This window comes from Zootoca vivipara, chromosome 5 (assembly GCF_965207765.1).
Source record: "Zootoca vivipara chromosome 5, rZooViv2.hap1.1, whole genome shotgun sequence".
Lineage (NCBI taxonomy): Eukaryota > Metazoa > Chordata > Lepidosauria > Squamata > Lacertidae > Zootoca > Zootoca vivipara.
In genome coordinates this window covers 26,649,070-26,667,153 of record NC_142588.1, presented here as the reverse complement: position 1 = coordinate 26,667,153, position 18,084 = coordinate 26,649,070, and the positions used below count along the sequence as shown (strand labels likewise).

General features: G+C 45.0%; 1 protein-coding gene across 4 annotated transcripts in view; it reads left to right on the top strand.

Moving 5' to 3' along the window:
- The window catches only part of LOC118096106 (broad substrate specificity ATP-binding cassette transporter ABCG2), a 32,541-nt gene extending 14,527 nt beyond the window's left edge, over nt 1-18,014 (top strand). For 2 of the 4 annotated variants that reach the window (XM_035137398.3, XM_088669539.1), the window contains 14 exons: nt 2,636-2,695; nt 3,716-3,833; nt 5,831-5,986; nt 6,650-6,807; nt 7,276-7,427; nt 7,652-7,744; nt 10,258-10,445; nt 11,314-11,465; nt 12,779-12,868; nt 13,804-13,928; nt 14,720-14,874; nt 15,564-15,653; nt 17,252-17,304; nt 17,624-18,014. In XM_035137398.3, coding sequence (XP_034993289.1) covers nt 2,636-2,695; nt 3,716-3,833; nt 5,831-5,986; nt 6,650-6,807; nt 7,276-7,427; nt 7,652-7,744; nt 10,258-10,445; nt 11,314-11,465; nt 12,779-12,868; nt 13,804-13,928; nt 14,720-14,874; nt 15,564-15,653; nt 17,252-17,304; nt 17,624-17,771 — 1,738 coding nt within the window. In that variant the 3' untranslated portion in view covers nt 17,772-18,014. Of the gene's footprint in view, nt 1-2,635; nt 2,696-3,715; nt 3,834-5,830; nt 5,987-6,649; nt 6,808-7,275; nt 7,428-7,651; nt 7,745-10,254; nt 10,446-11,313; nt 11,466-12,778; nt 12,869-13,803; nt 13,929-14,719; nt 14,875-15,563; nt 15,654-17,251; nt 17,305-17,623 lie in introns of all 4 variants that reach the window. The other 2 variants (XM_035137396.3, XM_060274938.2) reach the window with 1 other exon arrangement.
- The last annotated feature ends 70 nt before the right edge of the window (nt 18,015-18,084 follow it).

Below are 18,084 nucleotides of genomic sequence, written 5' to 3'. Positions count from 1 at the left end.
AAAATGCACACCCCTCATGTGTTTTATATCTTGAGTTGTTTATAACTTCTTACAAGGAAGACATAAATGAATAAAATTATGTGGAATGCTTTTAACACTCCAAAGCCCTATATAAATGCTGAATATTCATAAAATTGTAGAGTTAGAAGGGACCCTGGGGGTCATCTAGTCCAACCCCCTGCAATGCAGGAATCTCAATTAAAGCACCCATGGCAGGTGGCCATCCAACCTCTGCTGAAAATCCCCCAAGGAAGGAGAGTCTACCACAGGCATCCCCAGCCTGTGGCCCTCCAGATGTTTTGGCCCACAACTCCCATGATCCCTAGCTAACAGGACCCAGTGATCAGGGGTGATGGGAATTGTAGTCCAAAACATCTGGAGGGCCGAAGGTTGGGGATGCCTGGTCTACCACCTTCCAAGGAAGACCACTGTCAAACAGCTCTTACTGTCAGAAAGTTCTTCCTGGTGTTTAGTCGGAATCTCCTTTCTTGTATCTTGAATCCATTGCTCCAGGTCCTAATCTCCAGAGCAGGAGAAATCAAGCTGGCTCCATCTTCTATGTGATAGCTCTTTAGATATTTGAAAATGGTTATCATATCTCCTCTCAGTCTGCTCTTAGCCATGCTAAACATCCCCAGCTCCCTCAACTGTTCATCATAGGCTTGGTTTATTGGGAAATATAAAAGGGCACTCATCCACAATCAAAATATTGTGGTTGCACCACAGATTGGATGCTGCACCTTTCATGTGTAGGTAGGACTGGTTGTTGGGTTTCTGTTTATTTCTTGCCTCTCTTCACCTCTTTTGTTTTGGCACACTGTTTTGTGAGCATGCAATAGCACAACTCTCATCAGCAATCTGATAAAATGATAGTAAAAGTTGATTACAGGATCAGGCTGGCGATGGGGCCTCAAGCCAGTCACAGAGGTGAAACAGGCAACTGGAGACAGAAATTCAATAAGCTAATTTGTACCAGCAAATTAATCTTGTTACAGTGCAATGTCTTGACAAACGTTTTTGCACATAATCGACAATAAGCAAAATTGGCTTCTGGGATGTTTCTTTTTCGAATAACATATTGGACTTTTCTTAATAACAAAAACAAGAAAACGGACTGATGTTTTTCACTTGCTGCAGAAGATAACGTCGCCTCCTCAGGAGAGCACAAATCCCATGCTGCTATGCTGTGCTAGGAATCATGCAACTATGCAAACATAGTTTGCCAACAGCAAACAAAGATGACCTTTGGTAGTGACAAACTGTCCTTTACACGCATGATTAGGCTGCATATCCACCATACATTTAAAGCACACACACCAAAGAATTTTGGCAATTGTAGTTTAAGGTTGCTTGGAATTGTATGGGTTAAACTACATTCCCAGGATTCTTTGGAAGGAGGGATGAATTTTAAATATATGGTGTGTACGCAGCCTCAGTGACATTGGGCAATACCCAGTGTTGAAGAGTAGACTCATTAAAATCAGTGATCCATTAGTTTCAATGGGTTTAATCCATGGAATCATAGATCATAGTTTTGTAGAGTTGGAAGGGACCCTGAGGATCATCTAGTCCAACCCCCCTGCAATGCAGGAATATGCAACTGCCCTATACAGGAATCGAACATGGAACCTTGGTGTTATCAGCACCATGCCCTAACCAACTGAGCTATCCAGCCATGTATGACTTTGTTGGATTTCACCCACTGTTTCCGTCTAATTCCGGTTAAGATCCTTTCCACATTTACCTGGGAGTAAGTCCCATTGGACTCAGCGAGACTATGCATGTCTTCTCGGAAAGAATTGTGCTATTGTTGGCCTGCCAGATGATGTTGGAGTGCAGCTCCCACCCCCAGTCATTGCCCACTCTGAAGGGAATTATAGTCCAGCATCATCAGGTGTTCTGCAGGTTTCCCAGCACTGGGCTATTAGATGCATTCGGTGGCAATGGGGAGTTACTGGGGAGCGGGCAAACTGCTGCCCAAATCATCCTTGCTTATGTCTCTTTCCAGCCACTAACTGTAAGATGAAATCGGTTGTGTGTATATCACAAAAGCTGGAAGGATAGGTCTTCTGAGGAGAAAGGTAATATTGGCATGGCAGTAAAATAAAAACAGCCACACCCACATGGTATTTTTCACACTGTTGCTGACACATGGCAGATCTCCAGTGCTTAAAAAAATCCCATGGCAATTTGTAACTTTAGAAAATAATAATAGTAGTAGTAGTAATAATAATAATAATAATATAATTAATTAATACCCCACCCATCTGGCTGGGTTTCCCCAGCCACTCTGGGCGGCTTCCAACAAAGGATTAAAAATACATTAAAACATCAGTCATTAAAAACTTCCCTAAACAAGGCTGCCTTCAGATGTCTTTTAAATGTCAAATAGCTGTTTATTTCTTTGACATCTGATGGGAGGGATTTCCACAGGGCTGGCACCACTACCGAGAAGGCCCTCTGCCTGGTTCCCTGTAACTTTGTTTCTCGCAGTGAGGGAACGGCCAGAAGGGCCTCGACGCTGGACCTCAGTGTCCGGGCTGAACGATGGGGGTGGAAACGCTCCTTCCATGCAAAATACAGTTCAGAAATGTCTGGTCTGGGAACTGTCACCAACCCATTTCTATTTCTGCAGTGGTATTATGAAGCCTGGGATGAATGCCATATTGGGGCCAACCGGAAGTGGGAAAACTTCGTAAGTTTTGTCCTTCATACCTGTGTTTTGCATGTCCTAGGGATGAGCCATTCCCCAGTTGCACTTTTTCCTCTGTACGCAATAGTTTCCTGCCTCCATCTCACCTACTCATCTCTGTTGGCAGCTCTTCCACCCACAGACAACGGTGCTTCCACATTCCCAGTGGAAGGTGCTCAGCCATCCACTTCTGCAACCAGCCACAGTTCTTGTTGGTTGCTGTTTGCATTTGGGTGCTGCCGGTGTGTTTTCTGCAACTGGGTGGGACGCTTATTAAAATGGAGGCTCCACACTGTGGGATCATGTGTGTTGAGTGCAGTTCCCCACGGCCAAGATCCTTCTGTGCAGGTAAGTGGGTACAGGGTTGCAACCAGGCTGCAATTCTGTATTCACTTCCTGAAAGTAAGGTCCATTGAATTCAGTGGGACTTACATCTCAGTATAGACATGTAGTCTTACACTAGACTACTGTAGTCTCTTAATTCCATTGTCTGTCTTTCTTTGGATTTTATGAGAACAGGAAGTTTGAATATTAATTCTGGGGAGGGGGTTGTAAGAGAAAGCAGCCAGATAAGCAGAACATGGATAAACAAGTCCTTCAAAATTTACTCTTCTCTGTGATTCATCTTGTTTTTCCTCTGCTCCTTCTATATACAGTATATATTTAGACATTTATTCACGTCATGCTCTGCTCTTCCTCCTTTTATTTCCATTTCAACTCTTCAATCAGGATTGTAATACCTTTACTTGGCATCATTTTTCTATAGTATCTTATCTCCTCCTCTACAATTCTTTTGGGGGGGTGTCTTTTTTTTAGACCCAAGCCCCTCTTTTCCCCTTGTCTTCCTTTATTTTCGGCTTTTTTCCATTCAAAATCTTTTCCCCTGTTTCTTCCTTCTCCTTTATTTTGCAGGCTTTTCCTCCCTTTCTTTTTTATTCTCCTTCCCCTTTATTCCAAAAGCCCCTGGGAACAGAGTGATGAGCTGGCCATGACTTGTTTCCTTCCCCTCCAACCCATCTCTAGGCTCCTCGATGTCCTAGCAGGATGGAAAGACCCCAAAGGGCTTAAAGGTGGACAGATATTTATGGATGGAAAGTTGGTAGACTCCAATTTTCATCAGTGTTCTGCCTATGTAGTCCAGGTAAACTCTTCTTTATGTGCCACTTTTTTGGTATTTGTTCACATATTTTATAGTTAATTGAAGTTAACCAATCATCTGAACAAGTGGGCTCTGGATAGGGATATACCGGATATACCCTTGGATTTACCGGAACATGATTTCAGGGAACTGGAAAAGAAATAAGCCTCATGAAATCACAGTGGTATTACGGCCCACCGCAAGCATTCACTTTTTACAGAAATGTCTTTAAGACGTTTGCATGGAAGCACCATGTAGTAGAAGCTAGACTAGGCATCCCCAAACTGTGGCCCTCCAGATTTTTTGGCCTACAACTCCCATGATCCCTAGCTAACAGGACCAGTGGTTGAGGAAGATGGGAATTGTAGTCCAAAACATCTGGAGGGCCGAAGTTTGGGGATGCCTGAGCTAGACACTCACTTTCTTCTGACCAGCTACTTTCCCATTTGAAATCTCTGCTTTCACAGCAAAGAAGCAAAGGTCAAGGAAGAGTCATTTCCCTTCTTGTTGCTTCCCTAGAGCAAGCCCACCCCTGCCCCACGCTCCTTCTTTGGAGGGGGGAGAAGAAAAGGATTTGGTGTCTGGGCTGTGTTATTTGTATGTAATGTCCAGTTAACTTCTCAATGATGGTCAGGGACAGAATTTATATTCTAGATCAGGCACCCCCAAACTTGGGCCCTCCAGATGTTTTGGACTACAATTCCCATCTTCCCCGACCACTGGTCCTGTTAGCTGGGCATCATGGGAGTTGTAGGCCAAAACATCTGGAGGGCTGCAGTTTGGGGATGCCTGTTCTAGATGCATCCTGATCTTGGTGAAGTAAAAATGCCTCTAGGGATACTGGCCCGATTCACACTAAACCATATGGGGATAAGCCACAGCAAGATTCAGGCTCATGCACTTCATCTCCCTTCCTCATGCATGTCTGCAAGGCAGTTTTAGAAGCTTTTATTTCTGCTTTTGCATAGGCACAGCTGGTTGTGTCATCATAACCCAATAAACAAAGCTTAGTGTTAACTACGGTTTGTCTGAAATAAGTCAACTTCAGGGTTATGAAGCTGGCTTGTTTAAACCAACAATGCTTAACATCAGTCACACTTTAGGGGTCAAGCATAATGCTAAACCATGGATTAATGGAAATTGAATCTCTTGCACAGCAGCATCAAAAGAAAAGAGGGGGCAGGGGAAGCAGACAACATTGGTTATTTTATTTTGCAATTGGTTATTGTAACTGAATTAAATACCGTGTTTCTCATATTATAAGACACGTCTTATATTTATTTTTTTCCTGAAAAAAACACACCATGGCTTATTTTCAAGGGATGTCTTATTTTTTAATTAAGTACTGGTATCTGTACAGACCACAGACCTGCTCCCACCGGGTCTTCGCGCGCGGCAGGCAAAGGCTGCAGCCGGGTCCTGGGGCTGCGCGCGCGGCAAGCAAAGGCTGCAGCCGGGTCCTGGGGCTGCGCGCGCGGCAAGCAAAGGCTGCAGCCAGGTCCCGGGGGTTAACGCGGCAGCAGCAACCCTTCTTTGCCACAGACCTGCTCCCACCACCCGGTACGGCTTATTTTCGAGGTATGCCTTATATTTTTCCACCTCAGGAAAATCCTGCCATGCCTTATTTTGTAGGGATGCTTTAAAATATGAGAAACACGGTATTAATCAATTTGCATATACTGTGTTGCATTTCAGTGTATAGTAATGTGAACCCTGCTCTGAGGTATATCCTAACTTATTGCACAGTATGGTTCACAATCTTGGCTCCCTCCTGTCAACCAGCTCAAACGAAGAGGCTCTGCTTGAATCTATTGGCCAGTGGTTGTAAGCATGTTAGAACGCTGGGAATTTGGTGCCTTGGTTCTGTTACACTGAAGAGATCCACCATGCAAACAAGGGCATTGGATGTGTAATCCTGCCTGATACCCATCAAGTGCGTCCTCCTTCCCCTGTGGGGATCCTTTCACTTCCTAAGGCATCTGAATTTCCCTGGCCTGCAGGAGGACATTCTGACAGGAACCCTCAGCATCCGGGAGAACCTCCATTTCTCTGCCAACCTGCGGCTGCCTCAGAACAGGAACAGCAACACAGAGAAGAAGATCAAGGTTGATGCTGTGATCCAGGAGCTGGGCCTACAGGACTGTGCGGACACCAAGGTAAGCCACAGAGCCACTTGTGGCCCTCCAGATCTGGTTGGAGTTCAGTTTCCATCAGCCACAGCCATCATGGTCCATGTTCAGGGATTACAGGACATCTGGATTTATACAGCTTAGAGAAGGCCTAGTTCTTACAAACATTCAAGAAAGCCTGTTTAGGGGCTCCAGGCTGCGGGTGGGAGTTTGCATGATAAAACACTGTCTTGTATATGGAAGACTGGCATGTTGGAGAGAAGGGTCCCAGCCTATTCTTCTCACTAACTTGCTAGATTTCTTTGTGTGGGACTCTCTCTCTTTGGAGGGTATTCAGCCCCATAAGCCCCTGCTCCACACTTGCCTTGTGAAGAGTAGACTCTACCTATTCCCCCTGACACAGGTGGACTTCCTCCTCTGCTCTTCCATGAGGACTGTGCTTGTATGAGGACCCTTTACATAGGAAGGCAAGATAGAAGAAGCCCATCCGCTTGTCTTGTCCCTGATTTCCATACAGAACCAAGCTTCTCAGCATCTGCTTTAGAATGGTGAATGTGAATGAAACAGGAAATGGTAGAATGGCTGTGTTAACGGTTTGTCTTTGGTGGAAGGTAAATTCAGTGGATTTTTTTTTTTAGCCTCTGTATCCTTTTCTCTTCCCGTGCTCCCTGCTTCTTTCCGTGGCGTCAGATTGGGACTGAATTCCTGCGTGGCGTTTCAGGGGGGGAGAAGAAACGGTGCAGCATTGGCATGGAACTGATCACTTCGCCTTCCCTGATCTTCCTGGATGAGCCAACCACAGGGCTGGATGCCAACACAGCTAGCGCCATCATGCAACTGTTGCACCAGTGAGTTTTCTTCTGTCTCGGCTAAAAATAAAAATGCCTTAACCCAAATAAGTCTTCAGAGTTCTCTCTCACACACACACACACACTCCCCCCACAAATGCTAATGAAGCAAAGGAGTTTCTCTTTTCCTACAGCCAGAGCTTAACACGATGTTTCTACTGCAGTAGTCCCCATTGCTAAAGAGACAAGCCACCGTCCAGTTTAAGAAGCAGCTTGCCTCTATGGCAGAGAAATCTGCTGCAGGTGAAGCAACATCTGCATACAGTTTTTTTCTTTTATGAATGTACATTATTTATTGGTGTTTAACACATCACCAAAAAGAATATCTATCTGCATAGCAGCAGTCGCACATCGTCCTCGGAACACACTGCCAGGACTAGAACTCGGCAATGGCTGAGCGCTTTCTGGTGGCGGCCATGTGCTAAGGACCTCTTTCACTTCAACACCTAAACATTATCTGCTTTGCAGACTTTCCAGGAAAGGGAGAACAGTGATCTTCTCAATTCATCAGCCACGCTACTCCATCTTCAGGCTGTTTGACCATCTGACCTTGATGAGCAAGGGAGAAATAATATTTGCAGGAGCAGCAGATGAAGCCACAACTTATTTCAATAGCATTGGTAAGGAAGAAAATAGTCTTTCCCAGAAAAAAAACAAAAAGCACCTATGACTTCTGGAGGACCTTTAGAAAGGCAGGATGGAACATTTTAAACCAGCATGTAAAAATACTCTGATTTCTTCTCGGAGTGTCCAGTAAATCATCATGAGCAGGAGATGCCCTGAACTGAAGCTAATGTTAGGCCTGTCTTTGTGTTTCTCCCTCTCACATGAATTTCAATTTCAGGCTATCAGTGTGAGCAGTTTAACAATCCCTTGGACTTCTTTATGGATGTAATCAGTGGGGAGGTGATACAGTCCCAGCCTCAACAAGACTTCGGTGAGTGTTTTCCCCCCTCCAGTAATTGATTTAGTTTGAGAAACTGAGCATAGCTGCCAAGTACCCCGTTTTCCCCGGGAAACCCCCATTTTTACTTACCTTTCCCCGGTGGTCCCCCGTATCACTTCGTCTCCCGTTTTTCTCCGTTATTTTCTCCTGCCGGCGGCCATTTTTTTTCTTTTCGATTTGCCCTTCTATGGGCACCAAAAATGGCCGCCACCGGCTTCAAAAGTCGCATCTACGCATGTCCGGAAGTGCATAGACGCGACTTCCGGTGTCGGCGGTGGCCATTTTTGGTGCCCATAGATGGGCGGAGTGACACCGGAAGTTGCGTCGACACACTTCCTGACATGCATACAAGCGACTTTCGAAGCCGCCGACGGCCATTTTTGGTGCCCATAGAAGGGCAAAGCGACACCGGAAGTTACGTCGATGCAACTTCCGGTGTCACACGGCTGCCGGTCCCGGATTCTGCAGTCCGGGACTTGGAAGGTAAGAAACTGAGTCGGGTTATAGTTGTGGTTATGGAAGCCTCACTTTCAGACAGCAGGGCCTGCCTTCCCAAGGGCAGAGACCATCCATTAGATATGGCAACATTTAAATTCTCACAAGTACCTCTGCTGCTCTACCTTTGCTTGGAGGTAAGCCTGAGAACAATGGCAGGAGAGGGACTGAAAGAGTAAGCTGTGAATCTGATTCAAATCAAATCTCCCCTCATTTTGAACGTCACTTGTTGGCTGCAGACTAGCCACATGCTCTTGGCCTCAGGCCTCCATCTGCAATATGGATATATTAATACTGACCTGCCTTACAGGAGTGGTGTAACAATGAGATAATGTATATGAAACTATTTGAGTACCCTTTGGGGAAATGTTGAGGATTATAATTACCCTACCATTAACATATTATCAGGGACAAGTACAAAAAATGTCCATCGCTGAGCCCAGGAACCAGCCACCCAACAAATGATTAACAGTGCCAAATTATCATCAGCGGGTGGCGCTGTGGTCTAAACTACAGAGCCTAGGGCTTGCCAATCAGAAGGTCGGCAGTTCCGTTGCTCGGTCCCTGCTCCTGCCAACCTGGCAGTTCGAAAGCACGTCAAAGTGCAAGTAGATAAATAGGTACCGCTCTAGCGGGAAGGTAATTGGTGTTTCCGTGCGATGCTCTGGTTCGCCAGAAGCAGCTTAGTCATGCTGGCCACATGACCCGGAAGCTGTATGCCAGCTCCCTCGGCCAATAACGCGAGATGAGCGCCACAACCCCAGAGTCGTTCACGACTGGACCTAATGGTCAGGGGTCCCTTTACCTTTACCTTACCATCCTTTCTGTGTACGCTGTCCTGTGCCTTTTATGCTCAACCTTTGATAAATGGAGACTGAAGCAATGCAGCCCACAGTGAAACTAATGTCTCTGCATCCGGCTTGAAGTAGGAGATGGCATATGGCCATTCAGGAAATTTAATTTTCCACCAACACCATAATAGCACTGAGATCAACCTTTGCTGGTCTCCCGCAAGCTGGAACTCTCCAGACGCATGAAAAAGAGCCATAATGAGAGCTATGTAAAATGAAATGATGGGTAATTTTGAAGATCACTGAATACTCCTTCCCAGTGTATAATGAAGATTAGACTAGCCCTATACAATGCTATTTTTAGGGCACCCTGGTCAAATTGCCCTGAGTCTGGCTGCAGTCATGTGTTGTAAAAAACAAAAAGTTTTGGACAGAAGCAGTTGTAATTTGCCACTGCCGCCGCTGAGGTTCTGAAGAGCAGTGGATTTTCTGCCACACCTGTAGTCTAGCTACCCACAGTGGCACCCGTGAAAAGTGGTGGGTCAGAAATAAATTTGGCCCAATCCCTACGTCCGTTTCAGGCTGATGCAGCAGTGGGCCTGACTCAGGCCTTTCGCCAGCCAATGCTGACTTAAGAGTAGCTTGCAACCTGATGCCAAGATAAGTAATAGAAATCACATTCGTTTTTAGCTGGGATTGATCAGGGAAAGTGCCACCATTAGACAAAGTGAGATGGCCACCTCAAACAGCAGGTAACCGGGGGCTGGGTGGGGAGGAAGCAGTCTGCCAGAAATGTCCCTTACTAAGCGAGCAGGCCAGAGGGGGTGGTCATCCCACCTGGCCATGCCCTCCAGCAGGCATTACACATGCACTTAAAGTGCTCAGCTCATGGGATGCATGCTGGCACCATAGCTGACTAGGTGCCAAGTGGACTGGTGTGCAAGCGGTGGCAAGGTATTGAAAGGCAGAACGTTGTAGCCTGGTCTGCACCCCACCCCCAGGGCCTGGTACACACAGGTGCCCCATCACTGTTGTTGAAGGAAGATTCCACTGCCAGTCCAGTCCCCTTTTTGCATGTGGAATGTGGAGCTGCCAATTTGTCCTTCGCCTCAGGCAACAAAATGCCTTGGGCTGGTAGGAATCGGATCATACCGCTTGTATCTTAGATAAATAAACTGTTTGCCTGTTTTAAAAAAATCTACCTTTTGTTTGAAGCAGGCAACAAGAAAGATGGCCTTTTCTCCAGCAACTGTTCTCTTGACAAGAACTCGCTTTCCAATTATTACCGCCAGTCCTCCTACTATGAGCAGCTGCAAGAGGATCTGAGAAGCCTACAGTCATTCAAGAACCAAGGCTGTGATGCTGCCACATCAAAAGCCACTTATGCCACCTCATTCGCTCAACAGGTGAAGGGGGGAAGGGCTGGGAACAGGGACAGGAACAAAGAAAGGGTGACGGATCCACAAATAAGCACATTATTTGCCTTGATCCATTCAAATAAACCTGTAATAAAACTGGGCTACAATCTGCATAGATCAGTTTTGTTTTCTCTACCTATTTAACCAAATGTGGGGAGATTAAAAATCTTTCTTCTTCTTCTTAAGATGGCCATTTCTCAGTTGAGATTCCTGCATTGCAGGGAGTTGGACTGCATGGCCCTTCCCACTCCGTGATTCTGTACAGTAATCTCCATACCACTACCAAGGAAGGGCTATCCTCCCTTTCCTAAATCATTGACCAAAACACCCCCAACTCTCATTAGCTGGAGCTCTGTGTCCAATATTGTATTTAGACCTCACGTCAGCATCACCAGCTGCTATAATTTTGCCTTCTGCTGCTTGTAACAAACTCTGTGGCCGTACGTATGCCATATGGGCAGCAGCAGTGCTTCTGAGTTGCGTTCTACTGCTAAGAGCGATGTCTGCTGCTTTGAATGAGGAATGTGATACATCATTAAGCCCGTTGTAGATGGCGACACGCCTGCCCCGAGCAACGAGGCTGCATGTGCAGCGCAATCGCGGGATTGTACCCAACAAAGTCCTCCTCGGAGCAGACCCATAACAATAATGTCCGTCCATTTCAGTGGATCTATACTGCTTTTGACTTAAAATGTTAAATGTTTCGGTTTGGTTTGGTTTGGTTTGGTTTGGTTTGTCCAGATAATTGTCCCAAACATGGGACGCCACTTTGCTGGGCAGGTGGAGGGGGAAATGGTCAAGTAGTAGGGAGAGAAGATACCTCATGTCAAGCTATTAATGCTGCGCTGTTCTCTAGTTCTATGTTGTGAGTTGTCGTAATGTGAAGCATCTGCTGAGGAATCCTCAGACCTCCATTGGCCAGATCCTTTTGGGCATGGTCTTCTCCTTGTTGGTGGGGCTCATTTACTACCAAATCCCAGATACTCTGCCAGAAGCCCTACAGAACAGGTAAGGTGCTTGTTCCTACTCAGGTGGCCCTAGAGCACAGCATTTCAACCATCTTTCTTTCTCCCACGTTCTAGCATGTCCAGTAGGAAGCTTAACATGTTTTTGAGCATCCTGATGGGCCTCCTCAGCAATCGTAGCTTGGATGAATCCAGAAGCTATTTATAGTTCCTGACTGACTCCTGGCAGTTTCCTCTGGATGTAATCCTGTGAGAATAGAATATCTTATCAGGATTAGAGATGGGGGCAAAATCAGGGTCAGTTCGCATTTTGATGTACAACTGCATAATTTGCACTTCTCGGAACGATTTGCAAACCAAAACACAGCCATCCTTTGGCATTCATATCTGCAAAGCAGATCTCCAACCAAATGATGTGCACATAAATGTGTGTATATTGGGGGACAGTTGTACATAAAAATGCATATGTTAGTGAAAATAACATGCAGGATGTATATTAATAGAGAAAATGCATGCAAAAATGTTGGAAGAATGTGAATTAAAATGCTGACAAATTCTTATGAGCATTTGAGTGAGGGGTGGGGAGGAATCACAACTGATGTCGAAATGTGCAGGATTGCAAGACTGGAAAAAAGAGATAGAATCCAAAATGGACAGATTTGTCCACCCCCTAATTCAGGCACCCCCAAACTGCGGCCCTCCAGATGTTTTGGCCTACAACTCCCATGATCCCTAGCTAACAGGACAAGTGGTCGGGGAAGATGGGAATTGTAGTCCAAAACATCTGGAGGGCCGAAGTTTGGGGATGCCTGCCCTAATTGATATAAAATCCATACATCATGTGAGTGCAGTAAATGGGGGGGGCAGGAATTGAAATGATTCTGCCCTGTATATTCAAGGGATCTGTACCCTGCTGAAAACATGAAATTCTGAATCCAAGCAATGTCAATTCTGTGCCAAAAGAAACTGAATTCCACCTAATTTGTATAATTTGATAAGGGTTGCAAACTGGCATAATTTTTCTTAATGAAGAATAATGCTGTTACTGCTAATTTGCACAGTTGCAGTTTTAACTTGACATGTGGAAAGGGACCCTTCTAACCACTGGACATCTTACTCAACTGCCTGTCTGAATTTCCAATATCAGTAGGCATTTCTCATGCATTTTCAAGCTGTTGCTTTCATACTGGCTTAGAAACCTGCCCTTTTAAAATGAAAGCCAAGTGTGTAAGTGGCTGGGTGTCTGGCGGTGGAATTCTGCACTAAATACAGCAGTCTGCACTCCTGCATAATTGCAGCATGCACAGAGTTACATGCAATTCCCCTTTTGCACATCTGTTCTTTTTTTTGCTGCAGGCTAGGAGCTTTCTTTTTCCTGGTGCTCACTCAGATCTTTGGGAACTTGTCAGCTGTGGAGCTCTTCATCTGCGACAGAAAGCTCTTCATGTGAGCAACAGTCCTGCTTCTGAGGAAATCCATTCTATAATAGACATGCCCGGTGCCATGGCCTTTCCAGAAAACTCTGCCTGCAGAGTCTCAAATTTAATTAGATGTGTAGTGGTATAATTATAGCATCAAGGAGCAGGTCGTCTTGAGCTAGCCAATGCAGGTTTTCCTCTCCAGATTTTGCTTGCAGGATTAGAAGTGGGAGTGAGGTTGAAATCATCAGCTTTAAAAGCAACAACTCCCCCTCTTCGTTTCTTCCATGCCCCAGCCTTGCACCTCGAGATAGGATTGTAGAACTGGAAAGGCCATCAGTCCAAACACTTCCCCCGAGAGTATTTTGATCCTGAATATCTATGTCTTCCACTCTCTTGCTGGGGGGGGGGGGACGACTTTGGTTCCATTATGACACTGTTCTTTATAGGTGGGAATGGAAATCCACCCAGTGGTGGACTTGGGGCTCTCAAATTTCAGCACCTCTCCCATTCCATTCTTCAGCATTGTTTTGGCACCCCCTGCAGCATGGCGCACTACCCTAAAACCGTCTCTGATCCACCTTGTTCACCTGTTGAATCCCATGTGGGTGGCACAGCTTTTTAAATACATTCTTAATGTAGAGTTGTTGTATCTTTGTGTCCCTCTGCTGTTCGAAGGCTCTTTGATTCACTGAAGGGTTCCAGGAAAGTGGATGGTGTTGAAAAATTATCCTTTTTTTTTTTACCTCTTGCAGCCCTCACTCCCTGCATTTCTCCTCCCATGCTGTCCTAGAGGGTTCCCTGCAGATTTTTGATGCAGCCGCAGGGGCTGGAGAGGGAAGGGAGAATTGGCTATAATAGCCTGTCCCTGCTTTCAACGTTGACTAGACCAAAGAGCTTTCTGTCAGTATGGAGACACAACCGGATACAACCCTGAGTTTCCTCCTCCTCCTTTTTTTCTAGCCATGAGAGTGCCAGGGGTTACTATAGGACATCTGCATTCTTTCTAGCCAAAGTGTTTGCTGATCTTGTTCCCAATCGAATCCTGCCTGTCCTGCTGTTCTCTTCCATTTCCTATTTCATGATGGGTGAGTAAAGTGTTACGTTATGTTATTTGATCTGAACCATCAACTGGTGGTGACATAAGGTGTGGGGAGTGTGACATTTCTTCCAGTCCAAATCTTTTTTAGGAGGAAATAAGACACAAATTAAGGATTTTTAAACACACACACACAATTTAAAAGGTCAGCAAACACATCAAGGACAGTGTGAGCAGAGAGTAGGCCATATTTCACTGTTAGACCAATTTCCAACAGGTCATCTAGGAATGGACCATGATCTGCTGGTTGCTGGGATTCTTGCAGAGAATGATGGGTTGCATGAATCCAGCCAGCTACTGTTCTCTTTCTTCCTTTGTGAGCCTTTTGTTCTTTGCCGAACATGAACAAAGCTTGACAATCTCTCTTCAGCAGGAATCTTTGTACACAAATATACCTCTGATCTGTTCCCCACCCCCTCACAACCTTGAATAGCCCATAATCAGCTATGTGTTTTTGTTCTCTTAGGAGTGTCAGCCCTGCAGTCAGTAACACACACATATTTGCCCAAAGTAAGACACGAGTCCATTTCCTCAAGCAGGAAATTTATGAAGGGAAACAACCAACCAAAGCCCACTTAGGAAAACCTGAATGGATGCAGGGATAGAAGCACTAAATGAGCTAGGACAGTGATGGGGAACTTGTGGGCCACGCAATGCTCTTGGATTCCCAACTCACATCAACCCTAGCCAAAGTGACCAGGAATGATGGGAGCTGGAGTCCCAGAGGTTTCTGAGTTTGAAGGGTGCCATACAACTTTTTCTCTTTCTGCCCACCTCCAGGTCTCAAATATGATGCAGAATCCTTCTTCTTGCACGTTTTGACTCTTAGCCTAACTAACCTTGCAGCAGTGAGCATGGCTTTCTTAGTGAGCGCCAGTGTCAATGCATTTGCCGTTGCCAACCTTTTGATTGCCGTTCCATTCGTCTTCATGATGGTGAGCTGTTCTATTTTTCAGTTCTTCAAAACATTCATATGGATGGGGCACTCCTTTTGAATAATGTGCATGGCTACTTAGAAAACAGTTTCTGCTGGAGTTTAAGCTCTGCGTATGAAATTTCTAGGATATAGTTAGACGTTACAGCAAAAGACAAAACTAAGATGCTGAAATCAGATACAAACAGTAACCCCAAAAGCACCAAGTCTTTATTCCTCATTGCTTTGCCCGCTTCTGTGACTTCTGGCCAAACTATAGAATGGCTAGATCCAAATGTCACATCAAACTATGGTTAAGTGAGAAGTGAATGAGCCCAGCCCCCTAAAGAGCTTTTATGCTCCCCACTCCCTCTTTCCACACGGCTAAGGAGGAGTTTGGAAGCCTTAGCTTCCACTAATTGCAGCATACCATGCGGTCTTGGAACTGTGGTTATTGTTAGGCATGGTTAGTCAAGCCAATTCAGAAACCATGGTTTGAAGTTGGCTTGTTGAAAATTAATCCATTTGGTACTCCTAATGTCACCACAATTGATGGTTAACCAAAAGCGGAACCTAATGCTTCCAAACCTTGAGGATGACTCAAAGTGCCAGTCACTGCTTAATGAACCCCATGGGACTTGTTTAGTTCTTTCTGTGGTCTTTAATTAATTAATTAATTGCTTGTTTGTTTGGGCATTCTATACCCTACAGGTCTTTGGTGGGTTTCTTGTAAACCTCAATTCCATGTTGAGCTGGCTGTCCTGGATCAAATGGATCAGTATCTACAGATATGGCATGAATGTGAGTCACAGGGACTTTTTTCCAGCTGCAATTCCCTCCCCAATATGTTTTTATTTTTTTATTCTTCTGTATTTTTTATTTTTATTAAGGGTTTTCTTGGTATACAAAGATATGTGCAATGTCTCTCTTGGCATTTTTACAAATCAGTTTCATTTGTTGAGACATTGGTGAGGAGAGGGGAAGGAAAGAAGATAGGGGGCGGGTGGGGTGGGGTGACAATGTTTCTATTTTGCTTGATAAGTGTGTGGGGTTTTTGTCAGTGTAGCTTGTGTAGGTTCTCTGTTGTTCACTTGTTTTCCTTTGATGGTGAGAGATTTTGGGGTTGGCCTAGGATATGGTTGTTCCTTTGCTGTTGGCTGTGGTGGTCTTTGTTTTGTATGTGAGTGGGGTGGGTGAGTGTTTTGAGTCAGGTTAACCATATTGATTCATATGCTGTTGGTGGATTTTTGTCGTTGTCTTGTTGGGCTGTGTATGTGATGAAGGGGAACCATACCGGGGTGAAGCCGTCTTCTTCTATTTGTCCCCATGTCAGTTTCAACTTATTAGTTAATTTTTCTAGTAGGGCTGTTTCCCATACTATTTGGTACCATTGGCCCATGCTTACTCCTGGCAGGTCTTTCCAGTGTCTGGTTATGGTGCTTCTGGTTGCTGAGAGTAAGTGGGTTATGAGTTCTTTGTGGTGTAGGTGGGCATTATTGTCCTGGGAGATGTTTAGCAAGGCCAATTCTGGGGTAAATTCTAATGTTTGTTGGGTTATTTTACCTATTTCTCCTTATGGTTGTTGTCCAGAATAGTTGGATTTTGGGGCACTCCCACCACATATGGAAATATGTGCCTGTTGAGGTGCATCCTCTCCAGCATTTTGATGAGGTTCCTGGGCGTATTATCACTAGTTTCCGCAGTGTAGATGTTTTAAAGGTTATTTCCCCAACTGGCCTACAAGTCTGGAAAGAAGTCTGCTGGGAAGGGGCTGGTGAGAGTCTCCCAGTGGGTGGGTAAATGGTTAAATCGGTGTTTCTCAAACTTGGGTTTTCAGCTTTTGTTGGACCGCAACATCATCATCATCCCTACCTAGCAGGACCACTGATCAGGGATGATGGAGTCCAACAACAGCTGGAGACCCAAGTTTGAGAAACACTGGGTTAAATGCTCAGACACTTCCCATCTGCCAACAAACACTGGTTTGTACACCTAGCTCCTGTTATCTTCTCTTTCCCTTTTGCAGAAAGTAACAATGACAAAAATGTAATGGGGAGGAGCCAGTTCCTTGGGGAGAAAAGTGTTACAAGGTATTTTCAAATGGATGATTCTGGAACTGGTTCTGATGCTCGTGTAAGTTTATTGTAACATCACTCTAGCCTGAGCTGTGGCATCAGCATCAAAATGTCTAACCCACCCGAATTTAATCCAGATTTACTTTCTGCTGAAAATCCACCCAAGTTTAAAAACAAAAACAAAGAAACATGATGCAAACAGATAACTGAACCAGTTTGCAAAACGAAAGCACCCAGAAACTGGGTGACCTTGACAGTCAAATGTTTCCCTTATCCCCCCACCCCCAATAATTTGCGTTTGTAAAATGCATGTTTCAATTTCAGGCTCTGACCATCATTGAACTTAAAGGAAGTGTCTTCTACTTGAACTCTACCAGGTAAAAACCATCCTTTTGGGGAGAGCAATCTAATGGGGGACAGGAAACAGAGAACCCTTGCAGAAAAGCTGACAAATGCAGAGCTCTGCTGGTCTCACACCAGCCAGGACCAAAAGTTGGGGCTGGGAGCAGCTGGATGGGAAAATGAGGGGAAATGCAAGCCCTGGAAGTAAGAGTTATATTCCAGAGTAGTGTCATGGAAGCTTTTCTCAACAATGTTTGGCTACTTGTTAGCTATGAGGGGTACTGCGCAATGCTCAGAAGGTCTGGGTTCACTGGGATTTTTACCAGCAGCCTACTTCCCATATTCTTCCTTCAGGGTCCCTGGAGAGCATTACATGAAGGACCAAGAAATTGACTACAGCACGTGGGGTTTCTGGGAGAATGAGCTGGCCCTCTTCTGCTTGACATGCATCTTCCTCTCTTTTGCTTACATGCAGCTCTTGAGAATAAACCGTTGGAAATAAGACTATTGCATTAATGAGCCATTAGGAGAACAGCTACCCTGCTGGAGTCTCTCCTCTGTCTTACGAAATTAGGACTTTTTTTTTTCCTAATTGGTGGATAGCTTGCCAAATTAAGATGTTTTTACGGATGAACAATTGGGATTCGGTCTGAAATAGGTGTTGTCATGCTCCTCTTGAAGAGTAAGAGAGCAGGAATGTACCTGCTCTTTGTACATTTTTTAAAATAAAAATTTTTAAGTTCCATGCTGCTGTCAATGTGACCTGTTGATTGAAAAACCTTTCAGTGGCACTAAAAATGCATGTCTTGGTTTAC